Source organism: Gavia stellata, chromosome 4 (genome assembly GCF_030936135.1).
Source record: "Gavia stellata isolate bGavSte3 chromosome 4, bGavSte3.hap2, whole genome shotgun sequence".
Taxonomy (NCBI): Eukaryota; Metazoa; Chordata; class Aves; order Gaviiformes; family Gaviidae; genus Gavia; species Gavia stellata.
The window spans coordinates 18,172,361-18,198,665 of NC_082597.1; the positions used below are offsets into that span (position 1 = coordinate 18,172,361).

General features: G+C 34.4%; 1 protein-coding gene across 4 annotated transcripts in view; it reads left to right on the forward strand.

The window, feature by feature from the left end:
* The window catches only part of TBC1D22A (TBC1 domain family member 22A), a 188,721-nt gene that overhangs the window by 143,407 nt on the left and 19,009 nt on the right, over window positions 1-26,305 (forward strand). For all 4 annotated transcript variants that reach the window (XM_059816198.1, XM_059816199.1, XM_059816200.1 and 1 more), the window contains one exon: window positions 7,735-7,830. In XM_059816198.1, coding sequence (XP_059672181.1) covers window positions 7,735-7,830 — 96 coding nt within the window. The remainder of the gene's footprint in view (window positions 1-7,734; window positions 7,831-26,305) is intronic.

The window sequence follows — 26,305 nt, forward strand, 5'->3', positions numbered from 1 at the left end:
GTAATCAAACACTTTCTAAAACCTAAACAGTGTAAATTATCCACTGTTATTGATGAGGACTTACAACATTATGTGGCTGTTACTTGCTAATGCACTGAAACCAGCCTGGAGTAGTTCCATTAGTTCTTGCTCCTGATTCTGCTGTTCTCATCTCCTAACAAGTTGGGAGTTTTTGATCTTAAATACTTACATGGAAGAAAAACTTGCAGAAAGTATTTTTTTTTTCTACTAGAGGAGCCATAAATATGTATATTAGACTGGGATTTTATATCTCATCCCTCACCATTATGTTGTTTGTTGTTAGCTAAAATTGCAGTGATTTATTATCACTGGTAGAATTCATGCTCACATTGCCATGTTCCTGTTCTTGCCATGTTCTGCCTAGCCATAACTAGTAGGTAAAATAGAAATTGTTTGCCTTCTGCTTTGTAGAAATTCACAGCAGCAGATTAAGTAATATTTTCTCCAGTAAGTACAAAGAACAACTAATGGTCGGTCACTCTTCACTGCAGGTGAGAAGAGACTTACTAACATGGGAAATTACAGAAAGGAAATCAATAAGCTTTCTGATAAGTTTCACTATGCATAATTCTTCCATGTATATCTAGATACTTTTCAAAGTGATGTTGGAAATAAGTGTTGCAAAATGTAATTGTTCTCCCTGTGTATAGTTCAGCATCACCTTGTATTTGTATTGAAGGCATTCTCCAAGAAAACTGCCTTATTCCACTTTCTTCTGTAAATACCCAATTCAGCAAGAAAAGACTATAAGGGAGTTGCCTAAGAAGCTCCATTCCTTTGCTGAGATCTAGCAACTTTCCTGCATGTGAAGATAATAAACGACCACCCATTAGGGGATAAATAACTATAAAAGAAAAACACATTTTAGTATTGACAGTAATTTAAACTCCACAAGCTAATGTGGAAAGTTATATGAAAAGTGCTTCTTAAAACAAAATGATTAATGGAAGACTGGATAAATCAAGTAAATAGTAATTATCAATAGCATCCATTTATATTTGATATTGATTAATAGTCTTAGCATGAATTTTGCAGGCCATATGGAGCATTCTAACAGGGCAAAACAATGGTCCAAAAAAATTTCCAGCAATGGTCTGTGTTCCTCGTGGCTGGGATTTCGCAGCAGGGGTTTATATCACAAGTCTTCTTTTGGGAACTGTTGCTGAGTTGTTGTTTAGTAGACCAGAGAAGACAACTACTAAATTTTTACGAAAACTGATTTTCACGCAGTTTTCAGCATAAATCTGCTAAATCTACTAGAACATTGTAAGATAAATAATTTTTTTGAACATTCCTAGCAGAAATAGGAAATGTGAACACAGTTCTTGTAAAGGTTTTTTTTTTTTAAAAATAGCTCTTCTATAAGGGACTTACAATGAGCACTAAGGGCTGAGATAATAATTTTTACATAGTGTTTTGTCTGTGCCAGATACTTCTGTCTTGCTGTTATATCCTGAAAATGTTAGTTTCCATTACAGATTTTAAAGTGCTATGAAATGTGTTTGGATCAGATTTGTTTTTAATGAAAAGAGCAAAGCAACCCATAAATTTTCATATTAATTGATGGATGTTTGCATTAGAAATGGCTACTTATAGGCCTTACCTGTAAGTAAGGTGGCTTTTTGGTTTTGGTTTGGTTTGTTTTTTTTAAGCATAAATGATGCAACTTTGTTGCTGTGTTTATTGTCAAATTAGATTCAGCTTAGACAATTGCTGTTGATCACTTACTGCTTTTAGGATCATCCTCCTCAGTATAGTCATGGTGAAACAAAAACAATGATAGAAGACAATCCAAAATGTGCTAACTCAACAAAAATAAATGTTAATAGGTATTTTTATGTATAACTGTAAAATAGTTTTTAATATGTGTCATGACTAAAATTTAACATTTTAGCACCACAGAATAATCAAATTTAATTATATAAATAAAAAACTGACAGTAATAAAGTATTTTTTAATATTTTACTTTATTTACAAATAAAGTAAAACTGACAGGCAGGAGAAGGTTATGATTCTATATGAGTTGGTAGGCGGCTGTGTACAATGAAAATAGTTGTGATCCTTGAAGTGTTCCAGTATCTTTTAGAATGACAAGATGTAGGTGACTACAATACGGTGTTCTCTAAACTTATAACATTCTTTCACCGTGAGTAAATATGACATTTTAAGAAAGTGTTGTCAAGATATTTGTAGTGAGAAATCCCACCTTGCAAAGCTTTAAGAGCCAGTGAACATATGTACCAGGTTGATGTAGCCTATTGAGATTGCTGAAAACAGTGAAGAAGGTTCTTCACTAAAGGTTATTAAAGGAAAAACACTGTTGTGGAATTAAAGGGAATGCCCTTGTATGAATAATAACTGTCTGAAAGATAGAAAACAGATGGTAGGAATAAGCAGGCAGGTTTCAAAATTAAAGGAAATTACATGTAATTCTCCTACAATTCATGGTGAGGCTTTAGCTGTTTCTGCTGAACTGATTGGAAAAGGGATACAGGAGTGAGACAATAAAGTTTTCTGCCAAACTGTGTTATTCAGAGTAGTAAAGGTGAGAGATTGACAGCAAGGAGCTGCAGGACTTCATGTTGCTGTAAACAACCAGGCAGTAAATAACAGGTAAAATTCCGCGTGGACAAATAGGAAGTGATATTGTGTGTGTTTGGAACAATCCTAACCTTACCGCTATAACTATGGGCTTCAAGTTGGTTTTCTGCACTCAAGCGGAAGAGGAAAATATGAGCTCAGTAGCAGTCAAGAAAGAAAAAGAAAAAAGATCAAAGGCTAAGAATTACTGGGAAAGGAAAGGAGAACAAAATATCATTATGCAGCTGTGAGAGTTATGTTCTTTCTGCATCTTACATGCCGTACACAGTTCGGACCTTATTTCAAAATCAGAAAAGTACAGGAAAGGATGCTTAAGAAGGCTGAGCAAAGATGGTGGAACCAGTATATGAGGAATGGTGGAATAGAAAAAAAAAAATTCTAGTCTGCAAAAGAGAAGGAAAGATGAAAGGACTGAAGAAAGTGAATAGGAAGTGATTGTTCATACTCTCTTTCAATGCAATAACTGAACAGCGTTGAATGAAACTAGCAGGTGTTGGGTTTAAAACAGACCTGCTATATAGCACGCATTTGCATTTTGGAATTCTTTGCCACAGGACTTTGCAATTAACAAAAAAGCTTACAGTTGCAAGAAGCTTTGGACAGATAAGTAAAGACAAAAAATCCATTAACAACTGTTAAATGGATATATTCTACAGCTTGTGTAGGGACACCTCTCAGCACGAAATCATTGGAAGTTGAGAGAGTATTCTGGGGAGGTACTGCTATACGCTTGCATTCTTATACTCTTAGTCATCTGCTGTTGGTCATTCCTGGTGGCTGGATAGTTAGCCTGATGGACCTCTCTGTGGTTTGCTTGTGCTGTCTTTCTTCTCTGACTGTAACTCTGAGTCTCGGTTTTGACAGTGTGTTGAGTCTGTGCCTGAGAAGTCAGAGGTCCTGGCTGATGGAAAATGCAAATCTTGGAGGAGCAGCCCACACATTCCACTTCCCATGACAATCCTGTGCTTTTTCTGCCACAGATTGCTTGGATAATTTTGGAAAAATTACTTAAACCTCTTTAGAGCTAAACTATCTGCTCGTTGTAATGTAGTAAAAATGGAGTTGCTTGAAGTTGCTTTGCTCATCTCTAATCATAAAGTGTTTGGAAGTCCTTGTGTGTGAGCCATTATTTGTGTGTGAAATGTGGTGGTTTAATACCTAACCCTGACTCAATTTCATAGCTTTAATCATTCTGAGTACTTAAAAAATAATCACATATTGTATTTACTCTGTCAACAAATACAACACCATGAAATATTACCCCCCTTAATGCTGAAGTATCCAGGGTATGGGAGGCAGGTTAGACTAATCGTTGACTAGGCAATAATCAGTCTAGTCATACAACAAAATTTGCATTCTTTTAGTGATTGTCTAATTCAAGAAGTTTGGGGAGTGCATTATAAAGAATGCCTTTCATTTCAGCTGCAGAGGAGATCTAGCATTTTCAGGGCAATGAGATACTTGTGATGTTAACAATCTAAATGATTTTTATTGATAATGACAGATGGTTCTTAGATAATGTGCTCTGAGTCATCTGTAATATGTTCAGAATAAGTCTTCTGGAAGGTTGTACATCTGTCTTGAGATCTTTTGGTAAAATATTTAAATGAAGGTCATTGTTTATATTTGATTTTAAACAGCTTTTAGCTGGTAGTCTGCATTTCTGTACATTTAGAGATCAAACTGTTTGTAACTTCAAGAGCTACAAATGGAAAAGTATAATAGGTAGCAGGTGTTAGAAAAGGCAATTATGCATTAGCTGTTTTACTCAATTTCCAAAACTGTCTGAAACTATCCATTGGAAGTACTTTGTAGCCTGGACTTATCTCTGAAGCATGATGAATTTTTAAATCTATAGGGGGATGTGCATTTTTTTCTCTAATGAATTGCATATTTAAACCTATTTGGTTTCATTTAAAAGAGCTGAAGAAAATTGTATTGGAAAAAAAAGAGGTTGAACAGAAAATCTCAAGAAAAAGTACAAGTTCTTATATACTTCTAGATCTTTTTTCTTCAATTCCTCAAAAACATTTTCATTTTCCAGTATTGCAGTTCTGGAGTTTTTTGCTTTTAATTTTTTTTAAGCCACTTACCTTGACTTTCTGACTATAGAAGTATTTTCTTTATTATGTGATAACAGAATGAATTCTTGGGCTTTAAATCAGAATCTTAGGTTATTATCAGAAAAAAGAATAATCTGATGATCTAATTTGACTACCTGTGTAATGCTGTTTTGTGAGTCAATGTGAGAGAGCAAAATAAACAATTTTGCCAACAGCTACTGCAAACTGACTTGAAAAGTTAAAATGCTGCTTTCAGACAGATTTCTTTAATCCTGCCCCCTTCTCCCCTGTGCTTTTCAAGAACTTACATAATGTTGGAGGAATGAGAAGAAAGGAGGATTAGTATCTATTAATACCAAACCACGTTCCTTTCAGTTCTCTCTTTCTTGCTCATGTCATGTAATTGAAGACATGTAAACCTTTATTATATTCAGGTAGTATAACAAATAATCCACTACATAAAATATCCTGATTAAAAATTATTATTTTAAATGAAATTTTCCTGCCTACAGACTATTTGGTCTTCCTACTTCTTCATCTCCAAAAATAGACTTCCTCTTTCTTAATCTACCCTCAGCAGTATTTCTATACTTTTCTTTATCTGTTCAGCAATCTCAGTCCAGCTTTATTTGCTTCTATCCCATAACCATCATTTTTCTTCTCCCCTGCTTTCCTGTGTGACTGCAAATGCTCAGGCTGGTGCCATGCTCTTCAGTTACCGGTTCTTTGAAGTCGATCTAAACAGGTCATAGTTCACCAGGTAATGGTGAACTGAGCTGGTTCTTGCTATGCCAGAAAGTCTTCACGCGTGACAGCACATACTTCAGAGTGGGCTTCCAGAACATGTGTTGATGTTTTCTTGTAACTGTTGACGTAGTCTGTTTTCCTTGGATGTTACTACCCTGTTTGCCTTCCAGATTTGAAGAAAGGTTGTAACTTTTCTGAGATTATGTTGTGTATTCCAAAATAATAGAAACTTTTCATGTATGATTAAAGGCTGCTACTTGAAAGGGCATTTTTAAAATTCGTGTTGAAAGTGAGAAATTGGTTGCAGTTCAGTGCTGAACGATAAATAGACCACAAGTACTGTTTCTATACTTAATTTTAAAAAATTTTAAATATTTTTTCTCATTTTAGGGATGAAAATGTTATAAAATATTATCAAAAGCTGAACTGAAAAATTACTGCATGTTTTGTACAGTTATTGACACAATAAAGTTGGAAGTAGGTTGTTTTCTTAGAATTGGCTTTCTGCATTTTTAGAGTTCTGTTTGATTATTTAAGTATTGCTACAATAGTATCTGATAAGATAAGTGGTAGCAGCACGTTGCTTACGTCTTCTTGAGATATCATTTTATGTTTTTATATATATTAACTTTCCATCTCAAGAGAAATGCCAACACTAAAGTAAAAGATGTGAATTTTTCAGGAGGATGGTAGTGAGTACATGATTCTGTAAAACTCTAACTTCAATATTGTAAATTGGACTTTACTTTGATTTTTCTGATTAAGACAAACTCTAGAGAGAAGTCCAGTTAAAATGACCATATGCTTTGTCTGTCCTGGGATTTTACAATGTTATTCAAGTCATGTTTTTCAAGTAGAGTATTTTCGTAGAGTTGGAAAAATATCACAGGATTTTATAATCAGAATCTTCCTTTTCTGGTTCCAAAATTAACTAATTTATATCTTCAGTTCCAACTACACTTTTAAACTTAATATCTCCCTGCAAATAATTGGCATTATCTCTTTTCTTGACTCTTACCGACTCAGTGGACAGGGTGATGTGTAGTTTATGTAGCTGCTAGCATGGTGTTCGTACCAACCCTATGTAGAACACTGTGCACTTCTACCAGTCAAGGGTAGAGGCGAAGGAAAAGGAGGAGGAGGAGAGTATTTTTCCTTCTCCACTTGTGATAGCAGTGAGGTTACTTTATTGCACTGTTACAAATGTTATGTGGAATATTTTAAATACTGTGCTCTTCTAGGTTAAACAGCAATAAAATAGGTATTTTATCATGTTGTGTGTTACATAAGAAGTTGTTTCAGTTCACTTTACTTGAGCAGAACACTGTATTTTTCTACAGATAAACTGTGGTTCTGAAATGACCAGTGGAGAATATGAAAAAAAATTTACTATACTTTTAAAGTGCTACAATTAGATCTTATAAATTATGTAGATATCAGCATTTAAATATTCCTACATGTGTCAGATTATGTAGCTTAATTTTATAATTATTATTTTTAAATGTTGTTTTGATGATATTTTACGTAGCATTAGGTCATAGTCATCGCATTGATAATTAAATATCATAATTATTTTTTCAGTTCTCAGTGGTACATAAAATAAAATCTAAGATTAATTTGGTAATATGAGAAAACTTAGTGGTCTTTTAAAAATAGGATCAGAAATTTTTCTAAACTCTTAGGTATATTTATAAAATCTTAATTTCTAAGGGGGGTTTTATAAAGTAACTGAATCTGCTGACTTGAACTAGAACAGAGAAATACAAATACTCAAATTTGAATACAAATCTGAGTTGTAAATGTTTTGTGTTACAATGAGTAGATTTTTTTCCTTTAGTAAAAACCTCTAATTCAGTCAAATATAGACCAAGTTGTATATTTTTAAAATGCTTAATAATTACCTATAGCAGAATTTATAATGAAAAAGCTACTAGAAGTAGTAGAGTTTGCTCTTAATAATGGAGATGAAGCGTATGTTCACGCCACCATTTTGAACTAGACAGTACAGTATTTCATGCCAGATACAAACCAACAAATAACATCAGAAATGGAAGGAACACATCTGTAAAGAATGAATTTACATATGAGAAATGGATGCATACCTCACCTTAATTCCCGTTAGAGATACTAGCTATGAATAGGTTTGGCACAGATGAAATGCAAACATGTTTGTGATATGAAGAGAGAGAGATTCAGCTGACATTTGTAGTTAGTAGTGAACGCGCTAAAAATGCACTTGGGGTATCTGGTGATCAAAAGTATTATTTGTGTATTGAAGAGATGTTTGGTTTTTTTTTTCTAGTCTGAACCAGAGGGGTTTTCTCACTTCCACTTGTACGTCTGCGCTGCCTTCCTTGTCAGGTGGAGGAGAGAGATCCTGGAAGAGAAAGATTTTCAAGTAAGTGAAGGGGATATTTTTCAAGCACAGGGTGGTATTTACTAAATTTAGCTTCTTAGCGTTACTTGGGGATGAATTTATGACAAAATAGTAGCAGTTGCACCAAGACTGATGGTGTCTGACTGTTTTAGAGTGGCTCCAAAACTGTTAGACCTGAAGTGATGGACCCTAAGCAGTAGGAGATGTATTTTCTTTGTCCACTCTGGAAAAAAAAAAGCCGTTTTAACTGAAACAGACTTTGAGAAGATGATTTCTGGAGATGCTTTTACAAGTAAAGCCTTGGTATTTCACAAAGAGATTTTCTGAAAAGGTAACTGGATTTTTTTTAATCTTAAATGCATCACTGGAGTTATTTATTTATAATTCCTCATCCATATAATATAACAGCACACTCTAACAAGGTGATGTTCATACTTTCAAAAAAGCTAGGCAAGCAGTCTCTTGAATTAAGGAGCCTATTTTTCAGTGGGAAATAAAAGGACTGTAAGAGTATTTACTTCAGATTCCTACCTTTCAAAACCTTATATTTTCCCAGCAAGGATCATATCAGAGAGTTGTTTGGAATGGGATTTGAATATGGTAAATAAGAGAATCATTTGCATACCCCTGTAGAAGTTCAGTTATGTTTGTGAACTGGTGACAGTTCACTTTTATAGAAATACTTTATATTGAATTTTACCCTGTAATACACATACAATGCCTGAAAGGCGTTAAAGTCCTGTTTACAGGCTGGCTGTAACCAAACCATGCTGCAAAGTCTCCACCATTGCCTGCCCCGGGGAAATGGCCCATTACCAGCTTATTTTCTCTCCAGCTGACTGAACTCTGTTGCCCTGTACAAATGAACCATTGTGTAAATTTGTGTATCACTTCAATCTGTTTTATCTTTCTTCATAAAACGATTTGTTCAGAGCACTTTAACTGTTGTTGCCTATCTTTGCAATAAATAAATGCCCAAGGGCACAACATAACAGCTTTAATTTATACTACCTGCTAACACTGTCAGATTTTCTCAATTTACGGTATTTTGTCACAAACAACTTTGTTGTTGGCAGCCATGCCTCTCAACTACAATTGTTTACTGTTAATCCTTCCTATTAATTTTTTCCTGTTGATTTCCTTCACCAAAGTTCATAAGAATTTTTCCCTCTCTACCGAATGTATTACAACTATGTTTGAAGTAAATAATAATCCCAAGGTATGGTACTATGAAGATTAGTTTTGTTCTCCTTGTATATGTTCAGATTTGTTTACTTATTTAATAATTACGGTATTTCTTTATGGTTTAATTTCTTTGTAGGCTATGTAAACTAGACTATGAAGTAGATAAATCAGGAGCACACTGGAACACGTTTATTAGACTCCTTTAGCTTGCTTACCACATAGAAATGCAATTAGTAATTTTGAAGATCTGTAGACTAGTGCTAGTTTTATCACTATCATATGTTATCACTAAAAGGCTTGGCCTTCTTTATTGTTTAACATGACCTTTTAAAATTACTAAAACTGTTATCAGTTCTCCAAATGATACTTCTCTCCCACAGGCAAGAATAAAATCCATTATTCTTCTGCTTTGTTAATAATAGCTGTAGACCATTGCCTAGTCTTCAAAGTAGTAGCTCAAGTAATAGACATTTAAACTACATTGGAAAATTGGGAAGTTCAGTATGTGCTGTTGGAGTACTCCGACTGCATTGAATTCACATTATTGAGAAGTCATAGTACATTTTGTACTGAAAATTTGTGTTCTGTAGACTACACCAAGAATCATCAAAACATGCATCCAGTCATTTCTCTTGCACATAGTGTGCCTTGTATTCGTTTTTCTGCGCATGAGATAGATATGGCAAGTCTCTCCTAATTGTCAGTTGGAGGGTCTGGTTCTTTAGTACTAGCTGTGAAAACTCACGCTTTTCTTTTACCTGTCTGTTTGACCTCTTTCAGTAGAATTAAAAACCTCACAGGAATTTTAAGGCAGAATAATTTCCCCAGAACATCGGATGTGGTGATATGCCAGATGAGACACTGAGCAGGTTTTGAAAGGCCAATTTTAAAGAACTTGGGTTTGCAATACTATTTGGTGAAGTATATTATCAGTAATGTTATAGACTGGATGATGATAGGAATGAATCTTTGATCTTAAGACATTTATTTCCATTCTCTTAAGTGTGTCTTGTTGCAACCTAAGCAATGAGTAGAAGTATGTGGTGTTTACTCTTTGTCATATGAACAGATTAATTAATAGATTTATATACCAAATAAACCAAACAGCATGTGTGTGCGGTTCTTGTTTTGTGTTTGGGTTTTTTTCTGTAATGTTGTGTAGCAGACAAAGAAATTTTGCAATGGAAGGAGTTAGGCTGGCTGAACTAATACTACGGAGTGATAAAACCTGAAAACTACTTGGTACTTGGTTTACATTTGTAGAATTAAGTATTATTATATCAAAGGAAATACATTTTCATGAGGAAAATAGAGGAAGAAACCAGTTCAGGCATCCAGATGTTGAAATAATAATGTATATATTGTATATACTATATATATGTATACAAATAATCATGTATATGTAAACTTGTAACAGAAACGTGTAAAACTGTGTTCATGCTAGTCCAGTATTTTTCATGTTTGAAAGAACTTGACAGAATAATTTTCTCACTGTAAGATGATAATCAAGTCATGATAGAAGTTGCGTTCATTTTAATCTGTTTGAACAAATTATTGTTCTTACTGCCATCTGTTTAATAAGATATCAGTGTAGACCTCCTCTGAAACATGAGATTTGCAGGTAGGCATAAGTTTTAGCAATAGACAAATGAGGAGAAAGGTGATGCTTTATACGTAAATTTTGAACAATTTACAACGTTATTTGTAGAATTTGTCCCATGTCTCTGCTTTATGAAAACTGGCACCTCTTGACTTTCCACAGATTCCATGCCACTTGTCTATGTCCTTATAAATTGTTCCTCTCTGACTACTGTAAAATACAGTACAATGGTGAACGAAGGATAACTATTTCAAACTGCAGTGTCCCAAGAGAAAACATTTGATTTTAGGAAGCTGGGGAGGAGGAAAATGTCAGACTTCTTTGTTTTGCTAGGAGTTTATAGTTGCTAACATTTTGTCCTGCTCAAAAAAGGTATCTGTAACCTTTCTAGTAAGCTTTGATCCCATTTTGAAATTTGCTATGTAATGCAGTGAGCTATTCAATGCAATGCTATGTAATGAGGGCAAAAATTATTACATGTAATTTTGAGATTTCCCAGAGTCATTTTTTGATAGCAGTGAAACTATAGTGATACATTTTCAGGTAGACATTTTATATATTTCATGCCCATGTATAATACAAAGGTTAAGATTGCTGAAAAGAATTATAGCGCTTTAGTTAGAGCTTGTTATTCTCTCATGGTGCTCACTTGTAGAGAGTCTGCTTTACCTACATAGGATGCTCCACAAACCCAGGTACAGAAAGCTAGTCTGGGTAGCTCTGTAGCTCTATTTATACTTCAGATTAGTAGTTTTTACTTCACATGTCAGGGAACAGAGAACGGAATGGGCAGACAGTAAAAGGAAGACCTTTTAATCCTGGTTCAGGTTTTCCTTTGTAACCGATGTGATGTTTTATAGGATCGAATGGGTCATTCTTGGCTTATTTATACCATAAACAGAAGTATCACGTTCTGTGTTAATTCACTGGTTCCATACTAGTGTCAGATTAAAAAAAGTAAAAAAAGTAGTAAGTTTAATATAGATAAAAATACAATGTTTTTTTTAATGTGATAAAGTATGACTTGTGATGTGAATGCAAAATGTGAAATTTATTTAATTTGTACTATCTAAGCTTAAATAATTAAAAATGCAAGTAATGAAGACCTTTCTGTTCATCAGCATGTCTCAGACTTTGACTTATTGTTACTCATTTTCCTAAATACAGCCATAATTCCAAAATTCTCCTGAATTCTTGAGAGATGTGAGTGGTTGATGCTGTTAAGTGATAAAATATTCAAGCATGACTTTGGGCATATTTGGAATTAAAATATTAATAGAAAATATGGCTGTTGAGTTTAATGGTGTGTTGTACAGGATATCTGAAAGATTTGTAAGGAAACAGGACTTCAGGGACTAGGTTCAGCTGTCAGACTGAATATAAGCTAATAGTAATGTTGGACTGATACTGGTTTAACTGTTAGAGATTTAGTCCAAATTTTCAGTTTAAGTAAGTTATCATTTTGTTGACATAGCTGAGCTATAAAAAGATACTCAATATGTTGTGGTAAGGAATCTGTCTTGCGGATTTTTTTCTTCTTCATGATTCTAAGATACAGGATTCTCTGTCTGTCTGACAGACATTTTCACCCATGCTGTCATCAACCCACGTCTTTATTACTGCAATGTCCTTTTCTTTGGCTTTGACAAACGCATTTTTGCTTCATTTATATTCACTCAGACTGCAAAGAAGCTGTAAAGATCATTTTTCAGTTTATCATTTTTTCTTGCTTTGCATCTCCTTTAGCTCCCTTTCCTTTATAGCACCAAGGAAGACTTAGACGCTTTCTCTTTCAAGGCCTTTAATGGACTAATACCAACACCTTACATGTCATCTCATATTCAGTGTTGAGATGCTGATTGCCAGTTTATCAGCCAGTGATGACAGCCTCGTCACACACTTGAGCTCGCAAGAAAGTATCTGTGCTATCTCACAGGTTGACTGCGTTGCTTAAATGGAGCACCTAATGCAGATACTCAGTTACTTTCCTCTAAATCCTTATGTAAGTTCTGTTTTTCTGCAATGCCCAGAATAGAATTGACAGGTAGACTTGAGTCTGTTAATAGCACTTACAGTCACATTGACTAGTTTTGTGTTGCTTCTTTTTACTTTTCTTTGAATTTTTTGTCTCTTTTTTTATACTTGAGCCATAAAATCTTTGGGGTAGTGACTGTCTTTATTCTGATTTATATGATCTTTAAAATAATGGTTCTTTAATCATTATTTTATAGAAATACTAGGGAGTAAGCCTTATTTGCTTCATGATCAAAATGAATGTGTGCACAATTGTCTGTCCTATTAAAATTTAGATAAATGCTCTTGATTTTTTAAAATGTTTAATTATGGTGAAGTATTACAAGCTAATGTTAGTTCAAATGTTAATGTGAACCACCATCTTCCTACATCATATGATGAATAAAAATTTAAGGATATAAAGGTTATTGTTACTACTTACGTAAATGTTTATGCCTTATGAAGTTGTCGGGTTTATTCTTAGTTAAATCTTAGGTTTTGTATATGTTAGTTTTAAGATGGTTGCCTGTTTCAGAGGGTAGTGAAACATTTCACAGAGCCTGCATTTGAATGAAAGTCAGATACAGACTGACTTTGAAGTGCATCTTTAGCTTAGTGATGGAGTGAGCAATGTCAACACCTTTGGTTTGGTTTGTTTTGCCTTTTTCCTTCCCTTTTTAATAATCACTTAATTAGAATCAGTTCAGGGTTAGAAGGTTCACTACTACCTACCACTCTTCCTAAATCTCAGCTCACTTGAATACTTTGCCCCCTTACTTCACGTAAGAGTAGAGAAGGCCCAGGTTAATGTCTTCTGATTTATGGTAAGAATACACTACTGATATTTCAAGTCTCATTTAGCACATGAGCTTGCCCTTTTAGTCTTTTTCCTCACATTTGTCAGCTTTTTTGGGGTGTGAAGGCAATTGTTTCTACTTTGATCTGTTTTCTGCCTATTAGGTGCCAAAGTTCCTGAAGCTTTATGTTATCCCCTGAAATAGAGGAATAATGCTCTATTTTTATGAGTGAACCCTTGGCATCTAAAGGTTACTGGCTTGTGTTACTTCAGGCCTAATGTCAAATTTAAAAAAGAAAACCCCAACCGGCTTAACTTTCTTGCAGAGGATTTCACACCTATATTAAATGGTGTTAATATTCAACATGAAAGTTGGAAATAGTGAGAACACTTTAAAACCAGAGCTGTTGAGAATAGCTTGTTTTTCTTCCCTGGAAATGTTTTCTAGGAACATATAGGTGATGAGCATATTGTCTGTTTCATTCTTTGACTTTTCTTCCAGTTTTCTTCATTACAGTATTACAGGATTTGTATACAATCACAAAGGAGTCTGTAGCTTGCATTTATCAGCATTTGGACTGTTACATTTATTACGGGTATATTTTTTATTTCACTTTTCACATGAACTTACATGTCTATTAAATTAGATTCTTGTATGTGAACTAAAATCACTTGAAAGAGAAGGATTTAAAGAAAGACAAATCTGATTCTATACACCTGTCAGAGTGTGTATTTGCTACAGCTACACAAGTTAAATAATATAACTTTGCACCCTGAAAAATGGGATTAGTAGTAGATGGTTACAGAGGCAATTGGATAATGAGATGCTTGGAAGACAAATTCGATTCATACTGCTGTCTGCATGAGTAACAGGCTTTAGTTTAAAAAGTTTAATATGACTATTCTTCCTAGTGATTATCTACTATAGGACCATGTCGTATATCAGAAACGTGATTTTATACCATCTGCTTATGCTCAACTGCACTAATAAAGGTTTCCTTAATCTTTTGTGCTCTTGTTCCTAGTTTAGGATGTGAATTTTTAAATAGTTACTTTTTTTTGCATTCAAGTACAGGTCTTCTCACTTCATATGATATGAGGCATAACTAATAAATATATTTTTAATTTAGCTTCTTGGTGTGTACTGTGCTAGAAATTTAGTTCCCATTGCTACTGCAGTAAAAATAAATGTTTCTCGATTTAAAAAAGAATTTAGTTCCCATTGCTACTGCAGTAAAAATAAATGTTTCTCTATTTAAAAAAAAAAAAAAAGTAATGTCTCTGAACAGATTAGTTTTCTGAACAGAGGAGTGTTTACACCTCTTCTTTGTAAGCTCTATGATTAGATGGTTTTGTGATTCTGGATCCTGTGCCTTCACTCTTCTGTGTATGGAAGCTAACATGGACTTTTCTGTGAATGTACCAAAACCTGTAAAGAGTTAAGGACTGTGAACCTGGAAATCTTTCTAACTTTAAAGGGCCTGACTACTAACATTGCTGTGATTTTTATTCCCTGCTGTGAGCGCTTTTGGAAGACATTCAATATATTGTCATGGGTTGCAAGAAACTGGAAACTGTTGTTTTAGACTTTGAACATCATAGCTAGCAATCTGAAGTGGTTGCTCCTTAATCTCTGAGTGCTGGCAGTAAACGATGGGGAGTTAGCACTGTTGAATCATTTATATTCAGAAGGGCCAACTTAAAATAAGAACTGCAAAGAGCTTAATCAACAGAGAATGAGGTGACTGGTTAAAGTTGTATCTAAATACAGTCTTATAGGGGAAAAAACATCAGATGTCCATTTTTCCTGACTTCAGCTATTACAGTTTCGATTTAACTGCTGAGTTAACAAGCCTACTCAACTTAGTCAAAAACTTCTGCATCTTTTGATTATCATTAATATCTTGACTTGATCTCCACATGTGAGTATATTGTAAATTAAATGCAGTGACGTTTTATCATACGGTCTTAGACATACAAGTTTGGTCCCACAGAAATTATTATCACAAAATTTTAGTATTAAACTGAAATATAAAGGATAGACTGTACATCATCCTTCTTTTCACTTTGAGAAACGAGTGGTGCTTGCCTTGTACCAGGAGGAGGAGTTGCCCTCTGTCTCGATGGTTACTGGAAGATTCTGACCGGTTTATACAGTACACTAAAAATGGTTTAAGAAGCATGAAATAAAACTCCTAACACTACCCTTTCTTATCTCTGAAGCCTCAGTGTGGATTTCTGTGATCCTTTTGAGACTGTAGGCCTATTTTTTCTTATGTTATACATTGTTTTCATCAAAAGCTTTACTATAAATATGCAAAGCTGAGAACAAAAATCATAAAAAACCCACCCAACAAATGGACAAACAGAAAACCCCCACTTTTGAGTTACATTTTGCTCAGCTAGCAATGTGCATAATTTTATACCTGAATTCACCTCTTTTTCCTTCTTTTGCTTGAGTTTATAGGCCAGGAGTTCATAGTAATAATGCGTTACTCATATCTGACTTTTTAAAAATAATATTTAACTTACCTCCAGCAATACAGATAAATTTTGGGTTCTGTATCTGAATATGAAATCTGCATATCTGTTTCTGTTGCCCTCTTTCCATCTAGCTCCCTCTCCCAGAAGTCGTGGTTACTCCTCAAAATATTTGGAATAGGTAAAATTGCAAGTTATAGTACAATGATACTGAATTGCAAGTAGCTTGAAAATATATTTGCTGCTGACACTCAGAAGTTACTCTGTGCTAGGAACTAGTCTAATATTATCAGAAAATCACAGGAATCAGTGTAAACTAAGCCTTGCTCTCTCCAAAGCAATTGAGTAAATTAAGTCCTTGGGTAGTAGATTTAGCTGCTTATGGAAAGAGGTAAATACCTAATTACTGCAGCCATGAATTACCTTGGGAGATCTGTCTAGTTTTTAACAGACCCATCTTCTACTCTAGAGAATATTATTTTAAAAAATAATTCATTTATACTGAAACAGGATTGGCAAAGCAGAAATTTTCAAAATCACCGAATCACAGAATTATTAAGGTTGGAAAAGACCTGTAAGATCATCAAGTCCAACCATCAACCAACACCACCATGCCCATTAAACCATGTCCCGCAATGCCTTGTCCACACGTTCCTTGAACAAATCCCTGCTGAAGGAGACTAGCTCTACAGGGTCAGCATACTATATCAGTAGGACTTCTTGTCTTGGAAATGCAGCATGAAAAGTAGAAAGGTGAAACCTTGGTGATACAAAACAGGAAGAGGGTCTTCAGGTTTTGATATTGATATAAGTAGAATAAATATATTTTCTTAATTTTTTAATATTTTATAAATATTTGTAACTGTACTCTTTATTATGAATGTTGGGATTTAGTAACTTTATTTTCATTTTTACCATAACCTGTTCCAAGTGCAATTTCAAGTCACATGGCTTTTACCAAGTCATTTATTACTCAGGAGTTTGACAAATCTGAAAATCAAGGTACTGGGACATAGTAACAAGTGCCTTCATCCCCAGCACATTAGTCGAGAACACCTAAGAGCAAACAAGGCACATGACTGTGAAAGCTGCAGTGTCTGTTTCTAGAGGAAATTTGTAAGAAGTAAGAAGAATACAGAGAATTGTTTTCCAGTGATTGTGAGCTACTTTTTTGTGCAAGTGGGTGGGGGGAGTATGCTTGAAGAACAAGGGTCTTAAGAAAACTTACGTCACTCATCAGAACAATTTGGAGACAAATTTTGACTCATTACACAGAAGTGTTCGTGTGTAATATTTCTACATTTGTTTATTATTAAAAAAAATCTTTAAGAAGGGATATAGTAATTTACGATCTTGGATACTCTGTTTTTTTCCTCCGTGTAAATATTCATGGCATTTTGAAAAATTGCATTTAGACAGCGTTCTTCAGTTAGTTCCAAATTAAGTTACTATTTGAATAGTTTGTTATTGTGATAATCAGGGAATATGTTGCAATTTCAGATGATGCATCAAATTAAAAAGTTCAAATGTGAGCACTGAAAGTGCAGTTTTGTGCTTGGCTTTCATGTGCAATATATAGCAATTCATTAACTTCTACCCCTTCTTTCATGCAGAACAAAATCTTTGACAACAGATTTAATGTATTAGACAGCTGAGGTCATAATACCATATATTAGTAGGACCAAGTTGTAATTCTAATGTTTTTCTGTGTTCTTCAAAAAGAACAAAGCAACTGTATGACAAAATTGGCGCGCATTTGTATTTGCTAAATCAATTATGTGTGACATTAGCTAATATTTGTCTTCCTTATTTTTCAAATATTAATCTTTTAAGTAACAAAAGAAAGATGTTAACCAGATCCATAGTTCAGTACAAATATGATATGTAGATATGATTCATTTTACAGAGACCAGTTAGTTTGAAAATGGGTTATGTTATGTAGTTAGGCTTAAGGTTTAATGCAATAAAGCCAATCCTGTAAGCCAGGTCTAAATTAGAAATAAAGTCACTTTAAATTACATTTGTAGTCAGTGGAAAGACATGAGTGTGAATCAGTCACTTCTGATCTCACCCTACTGCTGCAAATATTTATTTCACTCTATTAATTACAAAGGATCATGGCACTGGCAGAAATTAGAATTAATCTGTTAAATGCCTACATTTAGTGGTCTGAATATTGAAAATTCCTTGAAGACTTGAAGATTTGAATGTCTCTTTGCGAGCCCAAATACCGTTTCCTGTACTGACGGTTACCAGAGACGTCAGTCAGGAGGAGGGAGGGAAGCTCTTAAGCATCCGGGAGCAAATCCAGTGGAGACTGCTGAATAGGGGGAAAAAGATACTGAACATAATTCCACTTGTAAAACTTGCTGTTGTGTGGAGAAAAACTGTGGAGCATAGCGTTTATACAATTCGTATTGCTTGAAAGTTACCTTTAAATTCTGAACATTTTCATGGGAAAGAAAAGGTCTATGTTTCTTTAGCATGCATTCATTCTTCAGGGCAGAGTTACTTGACTATGCGAGAGTCCCGAGCCCTGCCCCTTTGTGTGCAGCTCTTTTATTTTTATTCTTCTTATTGGAGTGTAAGGAATTTAGTATTATAGCCTTGAATACAATATGGTTTTGGTGGAAAACACATCCATGTGGTGGTAATAGGAATGTGATTTTCAAATGTACAAACAATAAGATGCCTAGTTTCTACTTCTGAACATGTTGATTTTAACTCTTGTTTAGTAATGAATTTCATCCCTTTACTGCAACTGAGTGAACCCTAGAGTGCATTGTTATTTTCTTTGTAGTTATTCTGTAAAATCATACTATGCGTTCTGCATACTCTTGCCAATAATTGACGTAATGTATTTTATTGATTTGTTTTAAACCTTTCCATTACTACCCATTTGGTATAGTCACTAATTAGCAGAGCAACCTAAAAAATATTATTACTGACGTATCACCTGGTCCCTGACTATCTACCATAATAGTCTGTTCAGAATCAGAGTTTCCTGAAGAAGGAAATGTAAAGGATTACAGAAAACAGAGGACGTGGAGAGTTACCTGAATCTAGAACTTTAGAGATCATTCCAGTAACAATGGTGTAGTAATGATTTCTTTCTCAAATTTTGTGTACCATAAAAACTGTAGGATCCTAACACTCTAATCGTGTAAAGCTGACTACCTAGTGTTACACATCTGCAAAGTTCCACAGTTTACCAAAATCTTTATTTAATTATACTCCCTGAAAATTGCATATTTTGAATGTGATTAGATTGATCCCATTAACCTTACAGTGCCGTCGGTCAGCTTTTCCTATTTGCCCCAGGAATTAATTCTCAATTTTTAATGGAAATTGCTTTGTGAGATTTGTGCTAGATGAAGTGCTTTTTTTCTCTATTGTTTCCATTAATGTTGTTGTTTTAATTGCAGGAAAATGTTTAATATGGCTTTATGTCCCATACTTGATTGTTTTTGTTGAAGGTTGTCCCTGCAGAATGAACTGACACCCAATAAATAGGCCCAGATGTAGCATCAAAAATCAATAGCAAATGCAACTTTTGGAGTGAATGAGACTGGCCTGGACTGAATGTCGTGCCATCATTGTTGTTTTAAAGGAGGTTTCTTTATGAACAGTGTTATAGAACCTAGTTTTTGGGTCCACATATTCTGATGAGTTCCGAAAGCATTCATGCATAAAATATTTAATGATGGATAACAACATTTTCCTGAAGTGAAGAGCAGTACTTGGACTTTTTTTTTTCCCAAGTCTGTATAATCTGGAAATCTAGAAAGGTTGAAATGTTGCAGTGGTTAACTGATGCTGGATTTTGTAGCATATTGTGCTGTTATTGTTGGAGTAAACTACAAAGCAGAAATGATGCAAGTGTCACTCACTGGACCTATGACAAGCAAATAAAATGATTTCTGCAGTTACTTTATCAGTATTTAATAGTGAGAAACTATAGTTTCTGTCTTGGTCACTTTATCTAATTTTAATCTATGCTGAATTATACTTCCCAGTAAAAGACTCAGAAGTGATTACAAAAAGTAAGATGAAATTCTGTAATAGTTATTTTACAACAATGTAATAGACATTGCAAGTAACTTATTGTCATCCAACTAACTGAGATCAGAAAATAACTTTACAATGCTCTTTCTAATATGGTGTTGCTGTTGGTTTTTTTTAAAAAACAGAACGGTATATATATTGTTACAGATGATGACACCCGTATTTTACGTTTCTCCGCATTATTAGGGTATTACACAGGGTGATGATAGGTTTTTCTAAAAAAACCCAAAAACTAATAAAGTTTTTTCCAAGATACAGAGGATCCACAGTTTTATTATGTTCAATTATACAACATACAGGGTGAAATGCTTTAGCAAATCTGTAGCATTCAGCAAAACACATACCATTAATGCTACTAGTGTGCAGACAGCACAATGAATCCAAGTTTATGAAAATTTAATATTGTCCTAGAATTCATAAATCAGTAGCTTAATCAAAATCAAGTTGGTAAGAAATTTTTTTTTCCCTCAACCCTTTAAGAGATAATCAAAAACAAAGAGGGGAAAAAAAAGCTGTTTAGGGACAGAGGACTCTTGACAGTCTCTGGCAAATCTAGTCATTGTGTCACTAAGTTTATTTAAATAACTTTTGCTAAACTTTTAAAATTATGGTTTTGGCACAATTTTGTAATTACATTTAAGTGAGAAGCTGGAACGGTTAAGTAGTTCTGATATCATCTAAAAATCACATTGTATGTCATAATTGAATGTGCTGGTTTTGGCTGGGATGGGGTTAACTTTCTTCATAGCAGCTAGTATGGGGCTGTGTTTTGGATTTGGGCTGGAAACAATGTTGATAAAGCAGGAATGTTTTAGTTACTGCTGAGCAGGGCTCACACAGCACCAAGGCCTTTTCTGCTCCTCACCCCACCCCACCAGCGAGTGGGCTGGGGGTGCACGGGAAGTTGGGAGGGAACACAGCCGGGACAGCTGACCCCAACTGACCAAAGGGATATTCCATACCATATGACATCATGCTCAGTATATAAAGCCGGGGGAGGAAGAAGAAAGGTGGGGACATTCGGAGTAATGGCGTTTGTCTTCCCGAGCAACCGCTACGCGTGATAGAGCCCTGCTTCCCTGCAGATAGCTGAACACCTGCCTGCCGACGGGAAGTGGTGAATTAATTCCTTCTTTCGCTTTGCTTCTCCGCGCAGTGTTCTTTTGCTCTACCTATTAAACTGTTTTTATCTCAGCCCACGAGTTTTCTCACTTTTACTCTTCTGGTTCTCTCCCCCACCCCACCTGGGGGGAGTGAGTGAGCGGCTGTGTGGTGCTTAGTTGCCAGCTGGGCTTAAACCACGACATTGAAATAGAATTTTATTTCACTTCTAGAAAAAAGAACGAGATGAAGAGTATATACATAACATACAACGGGTATGAAGAATGTAATTTGTCTAATAAGCCTTTGGGAAAGATGCAGGGATAAGGACTGATTTTTGTTCACTTATCCTTGATAATCCTCTGGGTCTTTGGTTGACTTTAAGTGAAACAGAGTAATTCAGTTTTGACTTCAGTTGAGTTATTCAACAAATTCATCTCACCATTTTTAGTAAATGCTACTGTTGAAGAGTTAAATTGTACACAGAGAGAAAAATGCATAGTCTTGAATATTTTGAGTAGGACCTCGGTGTCCAGAGGCACACTGTTATTACATAAATACAATCATACTTCTTTTCAAAGACTATTCACTTGGGCATATTAAGACTCAATAAAATATAAGTTCAATAGGCTTCAAAACAAAAAATGTTTTCGAATATGCAGAGCGATTCAAATATAATTGGCAGAGCTTTTTACCAAGATATGAAGGTTTTACTCTTTCCATTTTATAGTTGAGACTAACACATATCATTGTTAATACTGCATAATAAGATCCTGGCAGAAAATGAGATGAAAAAGCTGAGCTGAGTTTTTTACATCCATATTCTGGTGTCATCCCTGTTTTTAAAAAGTGCTGTTTCATTCTGGATGTGCTGCTGTTAGCTGATTTTAAATGGGTATCAAAACCAGGTAAGACTTTTTAGGAACAGAAAATGAAATTACAACCAGAAATTTTAGGACTGGCAAAACTTCAAAGGTATCAAATCTCCTTTCATGTTCAAAAAAAACCCCAAAAACCACCATCGAAAGCAAAAACCAATCAAAAACATTCAAAGCAGAAAAGGCTGCCTATGCTATCTCTTTGGTAAAAAAAACAACTGTGCTTTTTAATGTATTCATCTATATACCTTGCAACTATGATTTCTGCATGGAAACAGCATGTAATGTGTAACTTGCCATGACATTTGAATTATCACCTTTTAACAGAACGGTACGCTTCCTGGAACTGGAGGGAATTTTTGATTCTTGCAAATTCCATTGGATGTTCTTATCAGTCCAGATTTCATTTTTGCTACATTACAATCATGCTGTATCTTGAATGGTTTCATCAAATTATTTCTTTTCTCAGAGTAAACACTGAGTTTGTCTTAATTGCAGTATTATCATATTTTGTCTTCCATAAGGATGCCTGTCTTAACAATTTGAGCCTTAGGATAAAAATATCTACATAATAGAGGACATTTACTGTAGAAAAGCAATGCCAGACTGTCAGTGTGTCAACAAATTATACTGAAACTAATTCAGATAAAAGTGATGTGGTGAATACCAATGGAATTGAGAAAGTTGACCAAGAGAAAATGACTAATGCTGGAAACATGAAATTGCAAGGTGTTTTAACATTTATTTTGTAATGCCTATTTCTACAGACTTAATGGAGAGAGAATTAGACACAGAATAAATATAGATGCAACTGAAGGAAAAATGATGTGATCTAAAAATATGTTAACTAATTTAATGGATATCACAAATTTAAACAGATCGGAAAATATCCCAGTTTATTTCACAACAACTAAAGTCTAGATACTCAGCAAAAGAAATTCAGTAGCCAAAATTATACTCTCTAATGAAATGACTAACTGAATTTATTTGAAGATTTGATCAAAATTAGAAATTCAAATACAAAGTTTTGATAGGTGATTTCTGAAGTGACCAATGCACAGTATTGTTCAGTGGTTGGAAAAAGGAGTAGCTGGAAAGTGCGATCTGAGTTCTTACTTCTTATATTAATTTATGATATTTTTGTGTCCAAACCTCAATTTTAGTTCTGTTTTGAGAGGTGACCACATATTAATGACACCTTTATATTCAGATGACTGTTTATAGTAAATCGTTATTGTTACAGAAGAAGATTTAAAGTTCATCTCTAATTCAAAATACCTAGGTACTCAGTTGAAGTCTGTGCTTTCTCATTACTGAAATAACTTACCCCATTAAAAACCTACTAAAGAGGATAAGGGATTCCAAAGATATTAGTAGGATTGTACGCTGAACACAATGTGTCTTCCATCTCTTAATTAGCTTGTGTATGTGAAATCTAAAGCACAAGAACAAATTTTAAAAATCAGTCCCATAGTGTTGGGGCTTGCTTTCATTGGGTATTTTTTTAATGTACAGTTGGTCACCAAGTCACTCATGTTGTGAATTTAGAAGAGTTTCCTGCCAGCTGACTGCCCAATCCTTTAACTGAAATGATAAAAATTTCTGCAAAAAATAAGATTTACATTACTTGCATGATTTTCACACGTATCTACCTAAAGGATGCATGTCTCAGTCTGTTTTGCGTAAAAGCAGTGGCACTATGATAAAGCATTCCAGATTACTGCTATATTCACTTGTGTATATTGGTAATATTTCTGCAAATTTATACTAAATTTTATAGTAATTTTTCGTAGTGTGTGGTAAGAGCTTTTTTACCCCAGATGCAGGGACGGGACAAGGGAGAAGGGAGAGTGTAATTATCAAAATTATTGAAAGAGTAGCTGTAGTTAGAAAACCAGCTAAAAGTAGCTGTTGCTATGTGTCTAAACTGCAGATGGGTCATGTTTGTAGCTGATGCTCTGATGAGCTTTAATGTGTCTTCTTTCTTGGCCTATTCACTCTGAATTAAAAGCATAATCATACTCAAGGGGTTTGATGCTTTGCTAGAACTCAAATTGGGTACTATATTAAGATCTACAAATTTTAAAATGTTTTGTACTTTTAACAATTTTTTTAGCCTTTCAAGATATGTGATATATCATCTATGTCTTATGTAGATGACATCTACGACTGTATTTTCTTTAGAGATGTTCTGATCCACCCATTTGACGTCAGATCAGGTATTAAAATCTAGAAGCTTCAAAGTTTTGCCTTTTCAGATAAAATCTTGTCAGTAGTCCAGAGGCTGAAATTATAGAAGGGAACGATTAATTATCTTTTCCTGCTCTTCAGATTCCTAGCAATCTTTTTCAAATAATTTGATTATAGTTGCTAAATAGAGTTGCTGAAGATGCACTGTAAAAAGCACTAGAAAAATCCAAACCACAGAATTCCTGAAGATGTAAAGAACACAGGTAAAGATAGACTCTTTGGATTAAAGGAAAAAAAGAACTCTGTTATAGTCTCAGCTTAACTGCTGTCCTCATGTGATTAACAGCTAAATCTTTCATTTGGCAAAACATGCCTGTATGTTTGTGTAAGCATTGAAACAGAGTTCTGTGTGACTGTATCCAAAACTTGTAATGCTTCTTTATCACTAGAATTAATTTCACCTGATGTATAGACTTTATATATTTTAACGCAGGCAAGCAAGAGTTGTTTCTTCTTGACATGTAGTTCATCATCTGCTCCGGCTCTGACCATAATGAAGTCTCCCATCATAAAGTAGTGTGATAGTAGCATAAATATAATGTAATAACAGCATGATTTAACAGCATGAATCAGCAGTGGACTGTTGTGGCTTTCCAAATCTGTACTGCAACTTCGCTATCTCAACAGAATGTTAGAAAGTAAATGAGGTATCATTAGGGTTGGAGTGGTTCCAGTCATCGTAAGTAGACTGACTTCATGCTTCGCTGGGGCTGCAAGGATGCTGTCTCGTCCTATTTCAGTCTTGCTGAGTGTGTTATCGTTTCCCTTGTGGCAGCATGATCACTTACCAATAAGTGATACAGTGTAGGTCATGAATGTGAAACTGTAATGAAAGAATTTGACATTTTATTACCTTTATTTGTGTTTTCTTTACTTTTCAGAAAGAAACACACTCCAGTTAAAATTATTTTGGATATTTTTAGCTATTTGGGTACTCTTCGATATTTATTTTTGCTTCCATGAAGACTTTGAATACTCAATTACTTTTTGTTAATGTATCTACCATTTAAAGCTTATCAGAACTCTTAGTGATGGGTTTGTTCTCTTCATGGGTAGGCATTGTTGTACCCTTGAGAGTGCTATCCAAAGGCTTTTCCTAATTTTCAGGAAGACTGTAAAGTGGGAAGCTCCAAGATATCAGAGGATAATACTGTAAAGAGACTGCAGTTTTCTAGTGACCACAGTATGTCCAGCTAACAATAATAATAATAATAATAGGTATTAATATTGTCTGCAAAAATAGCTTTATCTTTATTTTCCTTTATCGATTTTAGTGGAAAGCTTGTAACATGTCAATTCTTCCTGTCTCTGTGACATTTTTTATTTATCTATCTCAAAAGACTCTGTGGGAAGAAAATAATAGTGTTATGTTCATGAAGATTATAAAGATATAGTTTTAATTACAAGTATTAAATATTTTTCTCAGCTTTACTTAGCCAGTATTTTTCTAATAATTATTATTTATCTAGTTACATATGCAATTTTCTTACTATCAGTTAAGAACATATGAAACTTTTTTTCCCAGTGTCATTCCTAACAGCTTCATTTCTATATTTATTCCTGAAAAGTGAATCTACATTAGATAACAGACAAGACAGTGAAACTGGACTTTATTCTTTGGTGATGCTATGTATTTGGTTGATAGATGTAAGTGTGCAAGATAATGATTTCATACCGTGGTCTTTTTTTTTCTTTTTTTTTACTTTTAAATAGCATTTAACAGTATGAACAAAACCATAATATGATGTCCTACCAGGAGGACTAAAAAATGTTTTTTAGTTAATTGCATTCAAGAGGAGGTTTTTCTAGTGAGCTTCTGTGGGAGTCAGTAATTGGCGTGATGCTATTCAGCATTTCCACTAATAAAACCGCAGATAATAAAAATATGTGGATGACACAGACTTACCATTCTAACAAAGTGAGGAGAACAGAGCAGTTACATAAACCAATCTTGAATCATTTGTTCAGTTGACCTCTTCAGGCAAGCTGTATTTTGATATAGTCAAATGAAAAATTTTTGCAAATACAGGATAAGTAGAATAGGTCATATCTCTGGAGTGAGAGACTGTATCCTGGGATGCATGGCTTTTGAAGAGATCCTAGGGGGCATTGCTGACAGCTATCTCA